General features: G+C 39.7%; 1 protein-coding gene across 36 annotated transcripts in view; it reads right to left on the bottom strand.

Annotated features, from left to right (window-relative positions):
- Positions 1 to 24,088, bottom strand: part of LOC306867529 (receptor-type tyrosine-protein phosphatase C-like) — a 44,915-nt gene extending 20,827 nt beyond the window's left edge. For 10 of the 36 annotated variants that reach the window (XM_079413209.1, XM_079413208.1, XM_079413207.1 and 7 more), the window contains exons 1-8: positions 23,889 to 24,042; positions 23,716 to 23,810; positions 14,520 to 14,540; positions 14,347 to 14,409; positions 13,562 to 13,618; positions 1,671 to 1,691; positions 1,487 to 1,549; positions 978 to 1,040 (exon numbers count right to left, since the gene is read on the bottom strand). In XM_079413209.1, the coding sequence (XP_079269335.1) occupies positions 978 to 1,040; positions 1,487 to 1,549; positions 1,671 to 1,691; positions 13,562 to 13,618; positions 14,347 to 14,409; positions 14,520 to 14,540; positions 23,716 to 23,770 (343 nt within the window). In that variant the 5' untranslated portion in view covers positions 23,771 to 23,810; positions 23,889 to 24,042. Of the gene's footprint in view, positions 1 to 977; positions 1,041 to 1,486; positions 1,550 to 1,670; positions 1,692 to 13,561; positions 13,619 to 14,318; positions 14,410 to 14,519; positions 14,541 to 23,715 lie in introns of all 36 variants that reach the window. The other 26 variants (XM_079413214.1, XM_079413213.1, XM_079413211.1 and 23 more) reach the window with 13 other exon arrangements.
- Between the last annotated feature and the right edge of the window lie 478 nt (positions 24,089 to 24,566).

Genomic DNA, 24,566 nt, shown 5'->3' on the forward strand with positions numbered 1-24,566 from the left:
CAAATGAACTTTAAAATTAACAAATTATTAGCATAGTACTTAACATACTTCATGGTACACTTCAATTATAATTATTATTATTTTTAAAATGTGAAAACAAACTATAAACGTTACATTTGTACAAATTTGCCATGTGTTTTTAAATGAGACTGTAAAAAGATTTAGTTCAGTACAGAATATATGATTGTTGGAAGACTACTATATATTCACCTACAAGCTTCATTACCTGATGTAGATGTAGACTGTGGTGTGGTGCAGTGAATGGTTATAAAAAAGTATCCATTACAAAAATAGGTTATAACATTTTGATGAAAGGGTTAGGGTTACGTTACAAAGATGTATTTTTTGTCTGACAAATGGTGCAAAATATCACCATATACATGTATAAGTAAAAATCAAATCCAATTTGATTTCATGTTCATGTCTTTAAATGTTGCAAATTAAAAAATATATATATTGTAAAAATGTAAACAAGTCTGCAACAGGTATTAACATTATTAGTATTATTACAGGTACTAACACATTATTTTAACACATGATAAAGCGTTCTTTATGATTAACAAAATAAAATTTTATATTATTAACAATATTGCGGTCTAAAACAGTTCTAGGAACAATTTTCCTAGTTGATCACTGTACCATACAGTGGTTGCACGAATGGTTTATTGCTGCTAAACAGAAAAACAGATTATGTGACTATAAGGAAATGAACGGTCATATAAAAGAAATGTAGATTGGCACACAGGTGTGAGGGACTTTATTTAAATGATAGCTCTCTCACTATAACTCATGTGTCAGATATTACAGCTCTCCATGTGTCATAGGTTGTCTAAAATGTGAAATTGTTTGTTTGGGTCTCTCTCACGCTTAAAAAAATAAAAAATAAAAAAGCTCAGAGCTGGTGTGCTCATGATGGGAGGATGGAGGTCAGATTGTGAGAGAATAATGCAGGAGTGTGAGTTTGATGTCAGCTTTACCTTCAGTGACATTTGCAGGCGTGTTTGGTGAAGTGGTGAGATTGGAGAGATCTGACTGAGGGACTGTAACAATGGATGGACACCATGAAACAATATCAAAGCATATCAAGTTACTAATAATTAATTAGTATTAAACAATAAAGAGTATGACCATTAGCAATGTTTGATTACAGATGAATTTGCACCAAAATATACAACTATGAATTAAAACTGTTTGACATTTGTGAGATATTTTTAATATTTAAATACACTGTATAAAACTGTTTACCTTCAAAATATGTTTATTTTATTTTAGAAACTTGTCTAAACATTTTTAATATGAAAAGAACAACAACAACACACACACACACACACATATATATATATATATATATATGTATATATATCATTGAATGTACTCAGTGACATTTGTGTGCAGCATGGCATGATGGGAAGCTGGAGGTCAGAGTGTGAGAGATTGTGTGTGAAAGTATAACAATACAGGAGAGTGTGTTTGATGTCAGCTTTACCTTCAGTGGTGGCTGCAGGTGTGCTTGGTAAAGTGGTGGATGTGGAGAGATTTGTTTGAGGGTCTGTATTGATAGATTGACAGCATGAAGAAATATCTACGCATGCTAAGTTTTCACTGAAATTTATTTTCTGACCCATATGTTCAAATCAGGAACAGCATAACAGAAACAGAGCAACACTTACCTTTACCATTTTTATCTGTATCTGTGGAAATTGTGAGATAAAAAACAAATGAATTATCAGAATTACATTGTGCAACTGAATGCTTAATCATTGATTTATTTCTGAGACTCAACAGAATGAACTGCTTCTGTGCCAAAAGGAAGCGTTTTCTCCTGCTTTTTAAAAAGACTTTGGTTTCTTAACTATGCATGATTATATATCTAGATTAATTGTATTTTTGGCATTTAGCAATGCATTTAGAAACTGCTGAAACATGCTAAGTATTGCAACAGCTATTTCAACAAATACTCTAAAGTAATGGCAGAAGTAATGATGCTGTGATCAATGATGCTCATTTATTTTGGCCAGATCTATTTGTGGAGTTACTAAAATATAAAATAAAAAATCAGTTTGTTACAGATTACATAAAAAAATGCTACAAGCTAACTGTGCTAACTCTTCTTCTAAAATAAAAAATAAATAAAATAAAATAATAAATAAAAACAACAACAACAATAGTAATAATAAATTATTATTATTTTAGCACAGATTATTTTCTAATTTTTTTTTTTTAACTAAAAAGTAAGAAAATTCTATATTGGTAAACAAGAAATTTAATGTTAAAAGCAGCGTTACCTGCAGTGGTGATGGTGCTTTGTTGTTGCAAAGTGGTGTGTGTGGGTGAGATTGATGTGCATTTCAGGTTTTTACAATCAGAACCATTTCCTAAAAGATAAGTGTTATTTGATAAAATGAAATGTTAATCTGGTCCGACTTTACATTTGGTGTCTTTAACTACCGGCGTGTATTTAAATTAAAAAAAAAAAAATACAGGGAGAGATACAGGGCAGGTTAGGAACAGGTTTCACAGTATTTTTAATGTAATTACAGGAATTAATTAAAGATTACAGGAATGAAATGAAAGTAAAACGTACTGCATTATACAATAAGTGCATTGTATCAAATGATTTATTTAAATGCAAGTAGCCTACATAGTAGTTATTTACACTTAATATAAATTGGGCCCTTGTATAATCCTGTTTGAGAAGGTTGGATGTCACACTATGACCCATCATAGTACCATTTTTTTGTATTGTTAAAAGAAGGCAATACAAAATGTATTATTATTATTAGAGGTCGACCGATATATCGGTTTTGCTGATCAATCGTCACTGATAGTTGACTTCTGGAACTATCGGCAAAAATCAGATCCTTATACAGTAGAACTGCGTCCTCTAATTGCAGAGTCACTGACGCCTAGTGCTGTTTGTTTTGACAAGTGACACTGTGCGCTGAACAGAGCGGGAAATATATCAACCTGTTTATATTGTATACTACAGTACATGCTTTCATATCATTACTAAGTAATTAATTTGTTGACTTGATGCTGGTTTAGTAGAGAAAGAACAAAAGTATGTTTGCTATCAAGGCTGAGAGGACGCAAACATTAGCAGCACCTCAAGCGGTTAAAACAATGTGACCAAAACACTCAAGACCAACCCAAATGTTTAATGCCACAATTGTTACCATCTATTTGAGTTCTCCTAGACGCAGCGCTGCACTTTTTCCCGGTGTGCAGCTAAAACATTTTGTTATTTTGATTAGATAATCACAAGTGCTCTAGAATAGAAGCAATTAAAGTGAGAGGGTATACATTTAATATCCATATGTATGTCATTTCAATGCTATGCGTAGATATTTAGAGTGTTAATTTCAACATTTACTAATACATTTTTACATTTTGAAGTTGCTTTAACATTAGCTAATGAACTATGAACTAACTTTAACGATCAATGTATAATAAATATGGTTCAGTATACTGTTTTTGTTGTTGTTGTTTGTTTTTTAATAGAGCACTATTTTAGCTTTCGTTCAGTATCCATTTTAAAAACTATCGGTTGATTAATAAGTATCGGCCATTGTGGTCCACTATCGGTCGACCTCTAAATTATTACCATAAACTGTGTAAGCTCAACAATATGTTCATTTATTTCCATGTTATAGATTGAAGAAAAACTGCTAATTTGATAAATGATAAAAAGCATTAAATATAATGTAAAATACACTTTTACCTGTGGTGTCTGTGTTTTGTTGTTGTATAGTGGTGCTTGCGGGTGAGATTGATGTGCTTGTCTGACTTTCTTTCTGATTAGAAGTGCTCCCTACGAGTATTTGATCAAATTAAATGTTTCTCTTATTCTTTTTCACATTTATGAAAAAAAAAAAATTAATTAAATATGATGTAAAATACACTTTTACCTGCAGTGTCTGTGTTTTGTTGTTGTATAGTGGTGCGTGTGGGTGAGGTTGATGTGCTTGTCTGAGTTTCTTTCTGGTTTGAACTGCTCCCTACAAGTATTTGATCAAATTAAATGTTTATCTTATACTTTTTCACATTTATAAAACAAAAAACAAAAAAAACATTAAAGTGCCCCTATTATGGATTTTTGAAAATGACCTTTCATGCAGTGTGTAGCACAGCTCTAAGTGAATGAAAACATCCTGCAAAGTTTTAAATCTGAAAGTGCACTGTGTATAAAGTTACTAGGCCCTATTTTAACCATCTAAGTGCATGGTCTAAAGCACATGGCGCAAGTGCACTTAGGGTGTGTCCGAATATACTTTTGCTAGTTTAACGACAGGAAAATCTGTCTGCGCACTCGGCGCATGATCTAAATGGGTTGTCCCTATTCTCTTAATGACTAATGGGTGTGTTTTGGGGCATAATTTGCAATAAACCAATCAGAGTTTCATCTCTCATTCCCTTTAAGAGCGAGTTGCGCTTGCGCCATGGTGGATTCGCTATTTAAACGGTGGAATTTGCAAGTGCAAAGACTGAACGCGTCTCCAGAGAACGGATCTGCTTGTGCACGAGCAAATAGGTAGGCTAATTCTGATACATGCAATGACTATCGATTATGACATGTAGGCATTTTTATATTTATGTAGCCTACACAATATATTCTTTTACATTGTAATCCTTGTAATTTTTTATATTTGGCATGTTTGTGTGCTGCTGCGTGTCCCTGTGTGTGTAATAAGCAGAGTGTACACGCGTTATACGTGCATATTACTAATCCGCTTTTTAAATAACAAAAAAAATGTTGCGCCATTGACTTTAGACCAGGTTTCAGTTGATCAATGAATCCCAATCCGTTTCATTTTGCCTGCGTCCCAATGTGCATACTATCCATAATACATTCTAAATTCAACCTGGTCTCATAAAAACACGTACCACAGTGCACTTTCTGTGCGACACAATTTTGCGTACCTTACTGCATGTTTCGACGCAGTTTCAAAGAGAAATGTCCACTGAGTGGTGCTAAAACACAGATTAAATACGTGAACCCTGGCACGTTTTTATTATGTTGATATAGGTACGTATTGCTGTGTTTTTATTATGTTGATATAGGTACGTATTGCTGTGTTTTTATTATGTTGATATAGGTACGTATTGCTGTGTTTTTATTATGTTGATATAGGTACGTATTGCTGTGTTTTTATTATGTTGCTACAGGTACGTACTGCGGCGGTTCAGAATTCAAATATCCGGGGTCTGTCCCTAAAAGTTAATGCTCTATCATGTTGGAAATATGCCCTACACCAAACTCAACCCTAAACCTACCCGATAGTGTTAACAAATGCAAAACTGGTATAAAAACGTATTTGTTGATGCAACCGTGCCATTTCAACTTCCTTTTATGCAGATTTTAACTCTGTAAATTTGTGTCAAAAGGAGTAAAAGGTGTCAGAGTTTTACTGCCTCTAGTGTTTGTTTCTTTAGGAAACTGAAACTGCAGTAATATGGAGTTATTGGTACGTATTTTGTGTCTCGCTAAAAAGTGCACCCAGGTACGTAAATGCTATGAGACTAGGTTGCCTAAATTCTATGTGATAGTAGAAAGTTTCAATACTATTTAGGGCAGATAGGGTGGATCGTATGCACATTGGGACGCAAGTGTTGACATCAACATGAAACATTAGCATATTGCCCGTCCACTTGTTGGTCTTTTCGCTTTGGTCTGAATGAAAATGCAAATTCCTTCTTTGCCACTAGGTGCTGCTTTTGGAGCGGAAAAATAGCAGTTTCCCTGGTAATGCTGTACACAAAGCAGCACTGCCCTCACAAACACTGCTTTATCAGGCATTACAGGCAAGATTAAATGAAAATGAGACCAATCACCGCAGATTATCGTCATCAAAAGAGGGGTTTGGAAAAATGAATTGTTGAGCGAATGGTTTAGGAGTCCTTGAGCAAGTTAGGCAGCGGTTCTCAATTCTAGATAATCAGCTCGTTAGAAGTGAGCTCCGTGCATGAACTGTGTTCCGATTGACATGGTCCCTACACAGTGTCCATTGCTCCCTACTCCGAGGTGCGAGGACTGGAATTGAGAACCGCTGAAGTAAGGTAAAATAAATAAATAAATCCATATAATAAGACAATGAAAGTGTTTTTTGACCTTGCATGCATGTCAGCCTGTTGTTGGGGACTCCCAAAACCAAAACATGAACCTTTCATTACCCATAATAGGGGCACTTCAAATATAATGTAAAATACACTTCTACCTGTGGTGTCTGTGTTTTGTTGATGTATAGTGGTGCTTGCGGGTGAGATTGATGTGCTTGTCTGACTTTCTTTCTGATTAGAAGTGCTCCCTATGAGTATTTAATCAAGTGAAATGTTTATCTAACACTTTTTCACATTCACAAAAAAAAAAAAAAAACATTAAATATAATGTAAAATACACTTCTACCTGTGGTGTCTGTGTTTTGTTGATGTATAGTGGTGCTTGCGGGTGAGATTGATGTGCTTGTCTGAGTTTCTTTCTGATTAGAAGTGCTCCCTATATGATGAGTATTTGATCAAATCATATGTATATCTTATACTTTTATCACAGATATGAAATAAAAACATTAAATATAATGTAAAATACACTTCCCTTCCAGGAACTTCGAGCTGCGTCGAAAACGCATATGGGAACGCCTTCAGCGTGACCAGGCTCTGAATATGATGTGTAATCAGTCAAACAAGGGCGAGGCGTCACGGGCGGGGTGACGTCACGACCAGGAAGCATATAAGCACGTGCGGCGGAGCCGGCTTCAGCTTTTTGTCATTCAGCGAAGCGCTCTGTGTGTGTCAGTCTTATTTACTGTTGTTTGTCCTAGTTTTAAGTGGAAAGCATTCAGTATCATGCCAAAGCCAAGGGCAAGCTCAGGGGTGAAGCTTTCAGACCATGTTTTGAGTCGTGTGTGCATCCTTGCCCTCGCTATATCATGAGCGAGGACACACACGATTTGCGCGTGGTCTGCCTGGGTGCGGAGCACGCAAAATCGGTCTCCGCACCCGGAGGGCTCTCTTCGAGAAGGGAGCCTTCGCGAGCTCCCCACGCGGTGCCGGTCCCGCTGCTGCCGAGGCAGAGCGGCGGCTGCACTCGTGGGGCTCGCAGGCTGATCTGGCTGGCGAGTGTGAGACGGGCATGTCCCTATCTCCTCCCGTATCAGCCAGATCTGGCGCCCCGTCTCTCGGTGTGGAAGCTGTCTCTTCCCCCGAGACGAGGGCTCAATGCTTCGTCTCTCTTCCTCTGAGGAGGTTGATGTGACAAGCGTTCACGAGGTTTCGCCGCCTCTGTCACCCCAATATGATAAAACTACGAAAGCTTTGTAAGCTGCAGTGTTTGCACAAGCATAAAATGAATAAAGCCGGTCCCGCTTCTGCCTTTAAATCAGAAAAAAAGGCAGAGCGGCGGCTGCGCTCGCGGGGCTTGCGGAGAGAAAAAAAAAAAGAGAAAAAGGCTGATCTGGCTGGCGAGAGTCAGACGGGCATGTCCCTATCTCCTCCCGCGCCTGATCTGGCGCCCCGTCTCTCGGTTCGGAAGCGGTCTCTTCCCCTGAGACGAGGCTTGACGCTGCGTCCTCCGAGGAGGTTGATGTGACGAGCGTTGACGAGGTTTCGCCGCCTCTCTCGCCCCAGAGAGCTACTTCTACACAGGAGCCTTCCGTTTTCCCCGATCTCCTCACCGAGGTGTCGAGATCGCGGGTGAAATCTTTTCGTCCCGGCCAGTCGTTCCCGCGGGAACTGAATGAGCGCGGGTATGCGGCGATGATGCCGCGGGTTGAACAGACGCTTGCGAGCTATCTGTCTCCCTCCACGGCATCGCCTTTGAAGGCTCCTGCTCTGCTTACAACATCTTTGGTGGGCAGAGGGTGTGCACGCTCTCTAAAGAGGGTATGCACGCTGGGCGGGCGCAGCCTCCTCCGCATACCAGCTCCTCGCGCAAAAGGTCCTGACGGGCGAGCCCCAGGACCGCGGAGGGCGACCCCTACTGGGGTGGAGTGGCTTGCACCGCCGCACTCGGTGACCACTTCACCTCGGTGCCCTCCAGGGACTTGTCTGCTGACCCTGCCGCTGTTCCAGGGCACAGCCGGTCCCAGCGAGTATATTTCTCAGGTTTGTCCGCCCGGCAGCGCGGAGCCGAGAAACTCGCCTCAGCCGCCAGATTACGCGTCTCATTCCGGTGCGCCGCATCGAGACAGCGGTCTGGCCGCTTCTCTGAACCCAGAGGTCAGTCTCGAGAGACTGATTCCCTTAGAAGATCATTGGGCAGCGAGCTGCCGAATGTGTCTCTTTGGGTCCTGCCTTGCAGGGTCTGGTTCGTTCAGAGGTCCTGACGGGTGAGCCCCAGGACTACGGAGGACGACCCCTACTGGGGTGGAGCGGCTTACACCGCGGCACATGGTGACCGTCTCCCCTCGGTGCCCTCCAGGGACTTGTCTGCTGACCCTGCCGCTGTTCCAGGGCACAGCCGTCCCAGCGAGTATATTTCTCAGGTTTGTCCGCCCGGCAGCGCGGAGCCGAGAAACTCGCCTCAGCCGCCAGATTACGCGTCTCCGGCCGGTGCACCGCTTCAAGACAGCGGTCTGGCTGCTCCAGAGGTCAGTCTCGAGAGACCGATTCCCTTAGTAGAGCATTTGACAGCCTGGCAGCGGCTGCCGAATGTGTCTCCTTGGGTCCTGCAGACCGTAGCGAAAGGCTATCGTATTCAGTTCGGCGGGCCACCCCCGCCGTTCTGCGGGGTTGTTATGACTGCGGTCCGCCCCGGGCAGGCTCTGGTTTTGGAACAGGAAGTGGTACTCTGCTGAGGAAGGAAGCCATCGAGTTGGTTCCTCCTCACGAGACCCAGTCCGGTTTCTACAGCCGGTACTTCATTGTTCCGAAGAAGGATGGAGGGCTGAGGCCCATACTGGATCTGCGTCTACTGAACCGCTCAGTCAGAAAGCTGAAGTTCAGGATGCTTACTATCAAGCAGGTCGTGACTCAAATCAGGTCCGAGGACTGGTTTGTCACGATAGATTTCAAAGACGCATATTTCCATGTTTCCATCCTTCCTTCTCACAGGAAGTTCCTGAGGTTCGCCTTTGGGGGCAAAGCGTACCAATATCGGGTTCTTCCCTTCGGCCTAGCACTTTCACCCCGCACTTTCACCAAGTGTGTGGATGCGGCACTGGCCCCGTTGCGGCTTCAGGGCATCCGCATACTCAATTATATCGACGATTGGTTGATCCTCGCTCAATCAGAGCGGTTGACGGTTCGGCATCGAGATGTCGTTCTCGCCCACATGAAAGAACTGGGGTTGAGACTGAACGCCAAGAAAAGTGTGCTTTCTCCGGTTCTGAGAATCACTTATCTAGGAGTGGTGTGGGATTCGACCACGATGCAGGCACGATTGTCCCCTGCTCGGATCGAGTCGATCCTTACTACAGTCAGGAGAGTGCGAGAAGGCCAGTCACTCACTGTCAAGCAGTTTCAGAGACTGCTGGGGCTCATGGCAGCTGCGTCCAGCGTGATACCTTCTGGCCTGCTGTACATGAGACCCCTACAGTGGTGGCTCAAGACCAAGGGGGTCTCCCTGAGGGGAAACTCACTCCGCGCTGTCAAAGTGTCACGCCGTTGTGTCCGTGCCTTCGACATGTGGAGGAATCCTTGGTTCTTGTCCCAGGGCACGGTGTTGGGAGCTCCTTGTCGCCGCGTCTCGCTAGCGACGGACGCTTCCCTCACCGGTTGGGGTGCGGTCATGAGTGGCCACCCTGCCCGCGGTCTGTGGAGAGGTTGCCACCTGACGTGGCATATCAATCGGCTAGAGATGTTAGCGGTGTTCCGTGCACTCAAGCACTTCCTCCCAGACCTGAGAGATCACCACGTGCTGGTGCGCACCGACAGCACGGCAGTGGTCTCTTACATCAACCACCAAGGAGGTCTGCGGTCGTGCCCCTTGTATAAGCTGGCACACCAGATCCTTGTGTGGTCCCAGGGCAAGCTCCTATCACTGAGAGCTGTGCACATTCCTGGGCATCTTTATGTGGGAGCAGGCGTCCTGTCGAGATGGGGGCCGAGGCCCGGGGTATGGATCCTTCACCCTGAGGGGTGAAGCAGATGTGGAAGGTTTTTGGCAGGCACAGGTGGACCTCTTTGCGACTCAAGAGTCAGCACAATGTCCTCTCTGGTTCTCGCTGACCCCTCCAGCTCCTCCGGGACTGGACGCTATGGTACAGACGTGGCCGAGGCTCCGTCTGTACGCCTTCCCCCCCCGATCGCTCTGCTCCCTGGAGTTCTGGCGAGAGTGCGCCGGGACGAGGTCAGTCTACTGTTAGTAGCACCGTTCTGGCCGGGCCGAGTATGGTTCTCGGACCTGATATCTCTCCTCGACGGCACTCCGTGGGAAGTGCCCGTCAGGAGGGACCTCCTCTCACAGGCCGGGGGCACCGAGGTGCACCCTCGCCCGGAGTGATGGAAGCTGTTGGTGTGACCCCTGAGGGGGCACAGCTCATAGCTTCCGGTCTGTCAACCGAGGTTGTCGAGACCATCCTCCAATCCAGAGCTCCCTCTACGAGGAAACTGTACGCCTTGAAGTGGAGGCTCTTCACTTCTTGGTGCGGGGACCGCCAGCTCGACCCAGTCAACTGCCCCGTTGGTGCAGTACTGGAGTTCCTGCAGGCCCGTTTCTCCGCAGGGGTAACCCATTACACTGTTAAGGTCTACGTGGCAGCTATTTCGTCATACCACGCCCTTACCAGTGGCCAGTCAGTGGGTAGACACCCCCTGGTTACACGTTTCCTCCGCGGTGCGCTGAGGCTGAGGCCTCCGGTACGATCTCGTCCCTACGTGGGATCTGGCTGTGGTTCTGGAGGCTCTGTGCAATGCACCTTTCGAGCCCATTCAGGAGATAACTGAGAGACTCCTCACTATCAAGACCGTTTTCTTATTGGCTATCACCTCTCTGAGGAGGGTGAGTGACCTTCAGGCCCTGACTACGGCCTCTATTCACTTTGCGCCCGGTTCGGCGAAAGTATTCCTCTACCCCCGCGTGGGGTATGTTCCGAAGGTCCCATCGGTCGTTCCACAGCCGGTCGTACTGCAGGCCTTCTGTCCTCCTCCCTTCGGGGAGCCAGACCAGGAGAAGCACAACCGTATGTGTCCAGTGCGAGCACTAGACGCATACATCCACAGGTCCTCCCTGTGGAGAAAGCGGACCAGCTGCCCGTGTGCTATGGTCCGCCTAAGAGGGGTCTTCCTGCTACGAAGCCCTCCTCCTAGTAGGTGGATTGTGGGTGCCATGGCTTTGGCATACGAGGCCTCTGAGCTTCCCCCGCCGGTGGGAGTCAGAGCGCACTCAACCCGAGGTGTGGCGGCCTCCGAGGCCTTCTGGGCAGGTGTTCCATGCAGGACATCTGCAACGCAGCTGGGTGGTCCACGCCCCTGACTTTCGTTAGGTTCTATGACCTCGACATCCGAGCCACTCCCGGCTCCTCTGTCCTTTCGTCCTGACACCAGGCAGGGACTTGTCAGTCTGGCGGCGTTGGTATCTCGTTCCCATATGCGTTTTCGACGCAGCTCGAAGTTCCTGGAAGGGAACGTCTCAGGTTACGTATGTAACCATGGTTCCCTGAAGGGAACGAGACGCTGCGTCGCGTTGCCACACTTCCGGCATCCCTGCCAGCGCTTGCTTCATGACTTGAAGCTGAAGCCGGCTCCGCCGCACGTGCTTATATGCTTCCTGGTCGTGACGTCACCCCGCCCGTGACGCCTCGCCCTTGTTTGACTGATTACACATCATATTCAGAGCCTGGTCACGCTGAAGGCGTTCCCATATGCGTTTTCGACGCAGCGTCTCGTTCCCTTCAGGGAACCATGGTTACATATGTAACCTGAGACGTTTTACCTGTGGTGTCTGTGTTTTGTTGATGTATAGTGGTGCTTGCGGGTGAGATTGATGTGCTTGTCTGAGTTTCTTTCTGATTAGAAGTGCTCCCTATATGATGAGTATTTGATCAAATCATATGTATATCTTAAACTTTTATCACAGATATGAAATAAAAACATTAAATATAATGTAAAATACACTTTTACCTGCAGTGTCTATGTTTTGTTGATGTATAGTGGTGCTTGCGGGTGAGATTGATGTGCTTGTCTGACTTTCTTTCTGATTAGAAGTGCTCCCTACGAGTATTTAATCAAGTGAAATGTTTATCTAACACTTTTTCACATTCACAAAAAAAACAAAAAAACATTAAATATAATGTAAAATACACTTCTACCTGTGGTGTCTGTGTTTTGTTGATGTATAGTGGTGCTTGCGGGTGAGATTGATGTGCTTGTCTGACTTTCTTTCTGATTAGAAGTGCTCCCTATATGATGAGTATTTGATCAAATCATATGTATATCTTATACTTTTATCACAGATATGAAATAAAAACATTAAATATAATGTAAAATACACTTTTACCTGTGGTGTCTGTGTTTTGTTGATGTATAGTGGTGCTTGCGGGTGAGATTGATGTTCTTGTCTGACTTTCTTTCTGATTAGAAGTGCTCCCTATATGATGAGTATTTGATCAAATCATATGTATATCTTATACTTTTATCACAGATATGAAATAAAAACATTAAATATAATGTAAAATACACTTTTACCTGTGGTGTCTGTGTTTTGTTGATGTATAGTGGTGCTTGCGGGTGAGATTGGTGTGTTTGCCTCAGTCTCTTTCTGATTAGAAGTGCTCCCTATATGATAATGAGTATTTTGTAAAAAAAAATGTTTAGCTTTTAAACCCTTTTTGGTCACACTTCAGTTTAGGGACTAATTCTCACTATTAACTAACTATTAACTATGACTTCTGCCTCAGTAAACTCCTAATTTGCTGTTTATTAATAGTTTGTATGGTAGTTGTCCTGCTACCCGATTTCATGAAGGTGCATATAAATAGTACGTCAAATAAAAACGAAAACTCGTGGTATTGATACGCAAAAATGGACTTTGGCGTGTTTATGCTACGCGATGGGTAGGGTTAGGGTTGTGGGGTAGATGAGTATCATATGCACGCGAGAACTGCGTATTATATGCACGCCAAACACGTGCGTGTCATATATATGTCAAAGTCTATTTTTGCGTATCAATACCACAAGTTTTTGTTTTTATTTTGGCGTGCTATTTATACGCATTAGGTTTGGGGTGCATTAGGGAATCTAAAATATAATAGTGCAGAATAATCATTAATGTGTGCTTTATAAGCACTAATAAACAGCCAATATGTTAATAATAGACATGCTAATAAGCAACTACTTAATAGTGAGAATTGGTCCCTATACTAAAGTGTTACCTTTTTTAAGAGATATGATGTCAGTTACTTCAATATAAATATGAATGAACTTTTAAAATCTAAATGATTTATAATTGATTTTAATTAACTCATATTTAAGAGCAAATAATGTATTAGCATTAGCCATATTAAATGATAAGAATACTGTAAAATTTGATTTTAATGGGACATTTTAGAAAATCATCTTGACAATCTTTACTTGTGAATGACTATAAAGCACTGACTGTGATAATATCTCAAAAGAGGATAATCAGTACCTTTCTCATGTGATTTTGAGGTTTCTGGAGCCATGAGTGTGGTTGAGAGGCCTGATGCTAAAGGGAAATGCAAGTATATTGTAGGTAGCCCAGACTGTATGGGATATACAATTGATAGAAGACCAACTACAGTATATACAAAACCAACCTGTACAGCCAAGAAATTATATTTTCTTATTGTGTGTACAGTATTACTTCCAACAGTAGCCTAAAATAATGTCTTGGCTATTTATTAATATTATTTTGCTGCCTGTATGCCTACAGCAGATGACATCAGCTGAAAAGTCGAAAGTTGAAGAGATGGAAAAGTTATGACATTCGATTAAAGATGATCAAGGCATGTACTTTCCCAACAGAATAACGTGCACTGACAAATTGTGTGTAACAAGGCCAGGATTGTGTATTAAAAAAGTACACAGCGTCTATTTTGGTTTCATGTTGATTTTAAATGTTCAAACTCTGCTTCAACAAATGGCAATAAAAATAAAAAATTAAGAGAAAATGCCAAAATGTTACAAAGCTACATATTACGTCTTGAAAATATATAAATAACTATTATTGCAGCACAGGAACTGGATTTTTTGATTAACAAAAATAAATGTTGTGTGATGCCTGGTTTAGCCTTAAAGGGCTTGCTTGGGTCTCAACAAACAAACAAACAAATAACATTTCTTGCTGAGTAACATGCTCGCAGCAAGGCATGATGGGAAGCTGGAGGTCAGAGTGTGAGAGATTGTGCATGAGAGTATAATAATGCAGGAGAGTGTGTTTGATGTCAGCTTTACCTTTGATGATGACTGCAGGTGTGCTTGTGGAAGTGTTGGATGGGGAGGGATTTGTTTGAGTGTCTGTAATGATAGATTGACAGCATGAAGAAGCTGATGTTTTCACTGATATATATTCTATGACCCATATGTTCGAATCAGGAACAGCATAACAGAAACAGAGCAACACTTACCTGAACCATTTGTTCTTGCACCTGTGGAAAGTGTGAGATAAAAAACACATTAATTACCTTCATCAGAATTACATTGTGCAACTGAACCTTTTATCACTGAATTAGACTCAACAAAGTGAACAGTTTCTGTACCAAAAGGAAGTGTTTTCTCCTGCTTTTAAAAGACTTTGCTCTCCTAACTATACATGATTATGTGGCTAAATTAATTTTATTATTGGCACTTAGCAATGTTTTTTTTTCTGCTCTCAGAACAGATATGTGATATGTGATCTATAATGCAAATGTTTTAAAAAACTAATGAATATGACTGATTGTTGGAAGACATGATACATATCTATTCACCTACAAGTAACCCAAGCGCTTCATTACTGGTTCTGATGCAGACTGTGTGGTTAAACTGTGTTGTTGTGGGATGCGTGTGGAAATACAGTGTGTGTGTTGGCATCTGTTCCCAGGATAGGGGTCACATATTCATTTAAAAGGACTTACCTTTACAGACTTTAAAGTCAACATGAAATGCCATTCACTTTTTTGCATTATTTGCAAAAGCCATCTAAAATAATGCCTTGGCTATTGGCTAATATTATTTTGCTCCCCATATGTGTGACCCATATCTATTTATCATGTGAAGACATCAGCCAAAAAGATAAAAGTCAAAAGTTGAAGAAATTGAAAAGGTAGGAGATTTTGATAGGAAAAAACTTCTAATATATTAAGATTAATAACATTATAAAAATATAATACTGCTCATGAGCACAGCACTAATGATGAGATTTTGAAGGAGAGTTTGCAGTGCAGCATGATGGGAGGATGGAGGTCAGAGGTCATGAATGGAGGAGCGTCTCGCTGCAGCCCACAAGATCCAGAGGTCGTGGCAGGCTCCAGATCCAACTCCTCCCAACTTACATTTACCTAAACCTACCCATCTCCACCCCCTGATCCCTAAACCCACCCATCTCTACCCCTAAACCCACCCATCTCTACCCCTAAACCTACCCATCTCCACCCCCTGATCCCTAAACCCACCCATCTCTACCCCTAAACCTACCCATCTCCACCCCCTGATCCCTAAACCCACCCATCTCTACCCCTAAACCTACCCATCTCCACCCACTGATCCCTAAACCCACCCATCTCTACCCCTAAACCTACCCATCTACACCCCCTGATCCCTAAACCCACCCATCTCTACCCCTAAACCTACCCATCTCCACCCCCTGATCCCTAAACCCACCCATCTCTACCCCTAAACCTACCCATCTCCACCCCCTGATCCCTAAACCCACCCATCTCTACCCCTAAACCTACCCATCTCCACCCCCTGATCCCTAAACCCACCCATCTCCACCCCTAAACCTACCAATCTCCACCCCCTAGATGTGGATCCAACCCCACCCCCTGGATCTTGTGGACTGCAGCGAGCCCTACTTGCATGAATGGGACAGATTGATTGAGAGAGATACTGTGTAATGCTGGAGTGTGTGTCTGCTGTGGTGATGCTTGTTGTTGTGGTTAACTTTTTTAAGAGCAGTGGGTTGTGTGGTGGTGTTGGATTGTTCAGCATTGACACCTAACTGACATTATTATAGAGTTTAAACTGGATCCAAAAACAGTCTATATGCAAAAAATTAACTAACCAAATGCAGCACTAACCACAAAAAGAGCTATATATATTTATTAAAAAGTGTATGTTATATAACATGCTATTTAATACTTACCATTTATTAATATTAGTTGTTTACATGAACTAGCAATAAAAACAGAAATACTTCTAAATATTGTATTGTTGAAATGCTTCAAAAACTGTAACAAATGTAGTTAATATTAGTTAATGCATTAACTAATGGGACATCATTGTAAAATGTTAATGAAATTGATATATTTTTATTCATCCAAGACAGATGAATTTGCACCAAAACACCATAAAGTTTGATTGGGTGTACAACCTTCAATGTCAATAATAAAAGACATGAGAAGTTAAAGTTGAAAAACTGCTCAATATTCATGAACAATTTTTCATAATTACACAATTATTCATAAAAACTTATGTAATATAAACTTATATCATATAAACTCTCCAAAAATATGCCCAAATCCCCAAAATATGTTTGAAAAATTTGTGAAATCATTTTTAACTGTCTTCATCAAAGAACTTGCCACATATGTTTTAAACTAGATTTGAACAAGATTTCTCCTTTTGATCACCTCATACATCCTTTCTTGTCACTGACTGCTGCAAGAGTGCATGTCAAAAGAGGACGACTTTCACGTCAACAATAAAATATATGGGAAGTATAAACTGAAAAATATATGTATATATAAAATTATCCAAATATGTTTGTTTAATATGTTTAAAATATTTTACAATATCTAATAATACAAATATATTATTTTTAAAATATGTAAAACACACACAGTAAAAACACATTTTTAAATGATGTGCTTGATGGTCGCTACTTCACATATTCAGTTACTTTTTTTTGTTGAAATAATATAAACATCTTCAACAAATGTCTAAAATCTAAGAACTTGCTACATGTTTTAAAACAGATTTGAATAAGATTACTCCTTGTCATCATCTCGTCCATCCTTATGTCACTGAATGCTGTAAGAGTGCATGTCAAAAGAGGACAACTATTACTTGTTTCACTTGGTTTTGTGACTTGTGGAGGAATGTGTGAGAGTGAGGGGCCTGAGTCTGTGTCTGAAGGGAAAAGCAAGTTCATTTTTGTTGGTCCAGTAGTACAGGATTGAACTACAAGTACTCTAAAACTACAAACTTATACAAAACACCAAAGCAGATCTTTCTAGCAAGTCACACACTTTTAAAGCACAGGATCTGTTTTTTTTATTTTATTTTATTTTTTATCAACAATTATATCACAGGATCTTAAATGTGAAGCCTGGTGTAGCCTAAAAAGTTCTTGCTTGGGTCCCTCACTCTACCGCTCTCTTAATAAATAAATAAATAAATAATAGTAAACAAAACATACAAAATGAAAAAATATTAAAGAAATATCTAACCACTTGATCAGTGACATGCAGTGCCACGTTAAGCCTTTGCGGGGGCCCTGGACTAACGCAGCTTTGGGGGGCCCCCAAAATTGTATGTTTTCTTGCTGGATGTCATGCTTATGATCAATAATCATGTCTTTGCATTCGAACCAAACTGATTTGCAGAAATCAAAACACGAGTCCCACTGGCTGTGAAGTGGGAGCAACTAGGCAGCAGAGGATTCCGCTTGGTCTTAAAGCCTTCCTTGAGCGGCTACGTTCGCAATTCAAACAATGGAAAAAGAATAATTTATTTGTTATCTGTATGGTCTAGGTGGTCATACGGTGTATGCCTGCAAATACGGGACCAACTGATGCCTTAAATTCGAGACGATTCCGTATTATACGGAACGGTTGGCAACCCTGTATAAAATGCAAAAGACAATTTACTCGGGGTGTTCGCGGCCCTGGGCTGCAGCCCATGTTGCCCATTACGATAAAGCGGCCCTGGTGAAATGTGCTCATAGCATAGTATGATGGGAAGCTGGAGGTCAGAGTGTGTGTGAGAGTATAATAATGGAGGAGTGTGAGTTTGATGTCTGCTTTACATTCATTGGTATATGTGACTGAAGGGAAAAGCAAGCTCATTTTAGGTGGTCCAGTACAGGATTACAGGAAAATACCAAAGAAGCTTCTTGTAGCATGTCATACACTTTCATCTTTTGATGAAGCCAATGTTTTACATGATAAAAGGTCGAAATACAGAACATGATTTTAATTTTCACTATACAGCACTGCATTTGAAACATATACTCAAAATTCTTTCAGAAAATAATGCCTTGATGATATAGGGAATTTACAGAATATTAAAAATTCATAGAATTTATTTATATTTGTGCTTTAAAACTGTGTAGAAACAATTTTCACTCAGAAATTGCTAGCAAATTTCACAAATAATTATAAAGACAAGTAAAGTAAGTAAAGGTCCTTGCACATTGAGTATGCGTTTTTTCGTATTCATCATCCTAAAAATTTGTCACGCACAAACACCTCTCAAAATGTTTGCTACAAATACGAAAACACAGACAATTGAACCCGATCCAAATTTTTTTATGACGAACGAAGGTTTCGGAGGTAGTGTGTAAACGTAACTGACACAACATGAGGTCGCATTTATTTTTTATCCTGCGAAAATTCTGAATTAGAATTTTCTTGTAAAACCTATAAAACCTATAAAATCTCTTGTAAAGCCTATAAAATAGTTTTATTTATTGCTTTGCTTACTAAAAAAAAACAGAAAAAAACAGTGTAGCAATGGCAATCTCTTCAATTATTTTACAATTATAATTTGCTAAATACAAATTATTTAGCAAAAACTAAAAAAAAAACACCTTTTCGTTATATTCCGCATCTCTTTTCTTTGAAACTCAACACAGGCTCCTTGCAAAAACTGCCAGCTTTGGCCAGAAAGGGGAAGGGAGTTACTAGCAGTGGTCTGTATGTGGTGCGACCTGGCTGCCATGGAAACGTAGCATGCACACAAACTATTTCAGTTTCTCAACCACAGCTTCCTGTAGCTAGACAAAACCCTTCCCCCTTCTCAAGGCTCTGGCGCTTTCTTTTCTTTTGTTCGACTCAGTATATGCTGCGTTTACGTGGTTCTGCCATATAACTCACTGTACGTGTGCGGAAGGGGGAGGGGTCAAATGTACTCCTGTGGGTGGGGGTAGATAATTATAGATTACAGACTATAGATATGCAAATTATATCTATGCAACTCTTCTAAATCTTCTACATGAGAGCTTCGACTACAACTAGAACACTGTAAAATGTCAGACTACTAATCTAATGCAGTGTCAAGATAAAGTATTTTGTGGAAAGATTTGGTATTTTGACACTAAGATAGCTAAGATTTACTATTTTTATCATTCTGAAAATCTCCTAATAGCTTTATTTAACTTTTAATGCGGTATAACTGTAGTTTTAGCTCAGTGTAACAGTACTTTTCACTTATTTTCTTTGCCGGATGTGGTTTTGCTCGACTTGGTTCACAGCTTGAAGCGCATGCATCTTGAGCGTAGCTGTTTTAGCAGGTCCACCCATTACATGGAACACGACAGAATGAGAAAAGTGACTTTAAATGCCCAGTTTGATGTAGTTTTCTTGTCGTTTTTTGAGAGATTCACTTTCAAAAGATTCTGCAAAAAGTCTTCTTCAAAAGTCTTAATCGCAATGAGGTTCACATATAACATCAATCTCCTGCAAGCTGATATTGAACCTGCTTTTAAAGTTTGATCTAATCCTCCAAACTGTGCTATATTCACAAACATTGACAATTAAAACAATGCATGTTGCATATTTTCAATAATAATGCAATGTAACATAACATAAACAATAATTAAAGCTCATGTTTAGTCTAGAAAAGTTCAAATAATTCCTTTAAATTTTAAAAACTGTTTCCCCAGCAGAACATATTTTCAGCATTATTTGGTTTAATCAATTTAGTTACAATATATTATCATTTATAATAAATTTTGGAGTTTAAACCTGATTTTCTTCCTTCCAAATGGTTGCAAGTGTATATCAAACACTGCAAGATTTGACTTTGGCACCATTACTTTAACATTTTAAGGCAGTAAATTTACTATTATTAGTATTATTACAAGTTATTTTTGGTAACACTTAACCCGTAAAGGGACCAATTATCACTATTAACTAGTTGCTTATTAGCATGGATATTATTAACATGTTGGCTGTTTATAAAGCACATATTCTGCCTGACCATATTCTACATCTCTAATCCTCCCCAATACCTAAACAACTACCTTACTAACTATTAATAAGCAGCACAAAATCCCAAAGACAACAAAAATAATCGTTAAAAACTATTCAAAGGCCTTGAAGCTACAGGAAAACACCATGTAAGTCCTTACTAGTTCTTTCCTGACATATCAGACTTCAACTTTCTATTTAAATCATTATTTTTACTTCAACACCAAGGTTGCAACATGTATCTACCATCTTTAAAATCACACAAAGATTTGCAGATAGTGCGAAAGCGAGTTAAAGGAACATACAGGTAAAAATAAAATAAAAAAATACAGCAGTTAAATTAATTCAACTTTATAGTCTTCTCTCTTTTTTGAGTAATTGTTAGTTTGTAAAAACTGCCACTTCCTTTCAGTCTCTTAACTAATGAAGCCAAAGCAGTTGCCCACAACTGAAAATAATGCACACTGGGTCAACGCAATGCGACATAGGCCTAGATATATACCGCAGAGTTCATGTACCTACAGCCTTTGTAACTTAAATGGCTCATTCTTAAGATTCAGACATGAAATCATCAATCAATCCAATCACAAAACTTGACTTGATATTAATTGTGTGTACAACAAATGCTGTAAAAAATGTAATAATGTAACAAAACCAAGTTGTGCCGAGTAATAAAGTGTAAAGTTTTAGAAACGGGCAAGTTATGAGTTCTTTTAATGCAAGACACTATAGGAAATGCTAAAACAATTGTTTAATTGTAGCCTCAGTGGTTTCACACACATTGTGCAGTTGATACATTGAGGAGATCATGGTTTCACACTTGAAATTAATTTAGTCGCTGTAACCTATTTGAGTCAAGTTGATTTGGTCATATTAAATCATATTTTTGATATTTTGAAATGTATATCTAACATCCACCAATGTTTAAAATTAAAACACACATTTTCATACAGCATCAACTCCAAAAAAAGACATTTGCGTCATCGTTAAATCACAGAAATGTTATTACTTTTTTGTTTGTAGACCACAAAAGGAGATGTTGTATGTTTATGCTGCTGGTTTCCATGAGCCACAAATGATAAAAAAGCACAATCAAATCCACATGCAGTATATTCCTAGTCTTCTAATGTCATATGATAGATTTGTATGATGAATTAAGACTTAAATTTCGGCCTGTTCCTCACGCAAATATATTTTTTGACTTCAGAGGCCATATGAACTACTTTTATGATACATTTAGTCATTTTTGAGGCTCAAAACCTTTGGTCACCATGAACTTTTACAGTAGGGAAAAGTGCAGCATGAACATTCTTTTAAATAGCTTCTTTTGCGCTCTACAAATGAAATAAAGTCGTACAGTTTTGGAACAACATGAAAGTGAGTAAATGAAGAAATATTCATTTTCAGATGAGCCTTTCCTTTAAATAAAGATACGGACAAACAAAGATACTGAAATAAGCCTGAAAAGTTGATTTCATGAATATTCCCATGATCACTGACTCTTGAGATCTTTCGATGCCTTTCTTCCTTTTCTATGTGATTTGCATCTACAGTACAGTCACAAGGATTCTCATCCGGTCTCAAGCCACAACACTTTTAAATATAGTGAAAAAATATTTTGATGCAACAAGTCTCATGACACTTCTTCAGCGACTCTCACAAGCACCATTTTAGCCGGCAAATTTACAGAATGCAGAATTACAGATGCTCAAAATGGCAAAAGGAAGTGGTCTGAGGCCTGTGCAGCGAGGCATCGTGTTCAAGAGTATCATGCAATGTGACACTCAAAAGACATTCAAATGAATAATACAATATAATATAATGCCTAACGTGCACTCAAAATGTCTTATGAAAAATCATGTATCTGATCACTGATTTTTACGATCACTGAAATTGTAACTTGTGATATTGTCATGTGATGATATTATTATTATTATTCTCTCTCGCTCACTGGAAATGTATGTAACATGATCCTGCCCATGATCTACAGATGCAAAATAGCTATCTAGCTAACTCTGGCACAGCGTTTGTATATTTGTAGCATTTCACGTTGTATGTTTGCACCTAATCTTCTTGGTTGATTTTTTTTTTCATTACATTTTCATTCATCTCATTTCATTTTTTGTGTGTGTGTGTGTTTTTTTTTTTCCTTGATGAGGCACCGCCCCTGGAGAAAACAACCTTTTCATTTACAGTACATGCAAATGTACCAATAGATGACCAACCAGAAGGCAGAACAATTTTAACAAGTTATATTTCCTTTATATTTATATTCACTTGTATTATTTATTTATTTATCTATTTAAATTCCATGTTTTTATGCAGTAAAAATAATAAACAGAATTTTAAATGTAAATGAGTAAATTCTATGTAACTGAAAATATAAAAAATATATATTATACGATTCTAAAATGTACATATACTGTATTACATTGAAATATAAATATATTAAATAAAAATATATTATATTATATTACTAAACATGCAAAAAATTAAAATTTCAGTTACTGATGCAATAACCTGATGCAATTTTCCCAGAATACTCCAAAGGACTCAACTCAAGAACATCAAAAATGGTTCTTCACAAGAAGAACCTGATAACCTTTACTTTTAAGACAGCAGAACATAGCACTCTATTAAATAACAAAGAGATCCTTAACAGCATCCATCAGAATGTGTCATGTGAAAGCAGGGTTGATTGACTAACAGCTTGGCCTTCGCACCGGTCAAATCTAGCAGAACCTCGAGTGAGTTTGAGGAGATATGCCCAATCCAGCCAGATCTCTGACAGCTCCTTTACCAGGTAATACAAACTAGAACCAAACACACCTCTCGCAAGTGTCCCGCTACAGAAACTTTCAAACAATCACATTTTACAAAGCGTTCTTTTGCAACATTTCGCTAGCTCTGTCTTTACTCCGATCTTGTACAAAGCAACAACTTCTCACTTTGGCCATCTAAAGAGAATTCCACTTCTTCTTGGTGAACAACGGTGGCGATTCTCAGTAAAATAATAATATTTCTAACAAAAAAAAAATTAAGGACTCAGGAGCCAAAATAAGTTTGCCCTGCATATATGCATTAAGATTTAACTATCATCAACATCCCTGTCAAGATTCGAAGAAACACTCATTTACTAATTCATTTTATGTTAGTATTTTGTGTTACGACTAGTGATGATAAATACGCTTCAATAAACTCTATTTACTATTGAGAGATATGTAATAACACTCAACACAGAAACTGGACCAAAATATGAACTTATCTACACCACAACAATGACCATCTATGCAAACAATTAATTCACAAAATGCCACATAATACAAAACACAGCAGTAAATATAATTACAAAAGATAATATATATACATATACCATCGCAAATTTGCTTGTAAATATATATAAAAAAAATATATAGAATTTGGTACTTACATAAGACCAAGCATAGGACCAAAACCAAGGGTCCTAGCGCAAAAAAATTCGCCATATCCAAGAGTTCAAAAGCCGCTTCTAAGACACCATATGTCCTATTTGAAACAGACACAGATCTGGGTTACGCGTATTGCCTTTTTGGTCTCTCTTGCTCTGTGTTCATGTAATCTTACGTGCTCTCATGCGTCTAATAAGTCGGTTCTGTTGCCGGTGAGATTTAACCTTCAAAAAAATCCTTAAGCTGTTTTTTTGGGGGGTCTAGAGACAGCAGAGCAGTGTCAGAGACACTCTCCTCTTCAGCTTTGCGTTAAGGCCCTTTCTTTACAGGAAGTTGCATTTTCATCTACGCCACACATCTCTCGCCTTCTACTGTGTCGTCCTTCAAATGGGAAATGAGAAAAAATGATCTAATTTTCGCTTTTTTTTGATAACCTGCATCCATAGTGAAACCAGCACCTTCAGAAGATGCACATTTAAAACTAAAATCACCTCCACTTGAATGTGTGAACATTTCAAATCAAATGCCAAAGACACAAAAAGTGTTACAATACTTTCACAAGGAACTATATATATGTATATCCAGTGCCTTGCGAAAGTATGCAAACCCTTTCATTTTTTCACGTTTTGTTATGTTGCAGCCTTATGTTAAACTGTTTTAAATTACTTTTATTCGACATGAATTTACACTCCACACACCATAATGGCAAAGCAAAAACAGAACTGTCACAACTGAAATAAGTACATTGCATAAGTATTCACACCCTTAACTCATTACTTAGCTGAAGCACCTTTACAGCCTCAAATCTTTTTGGGTATGATGTGACAAGCTTTGCTCATCAGCATTTGGCAAT

The sequence above is a fragment of the Barbus barbus genome (genome assembly GCF_936440315.1).
Source record: "Barbus barbus genome assembly, chromosome: 49".
Classification (NCBI taxonomy): Eukaryota; Metazoa; Chordata; class Actinopteri; order Cypriniformes; family Cyprinidae; genus Barbus; species Barbus barbus.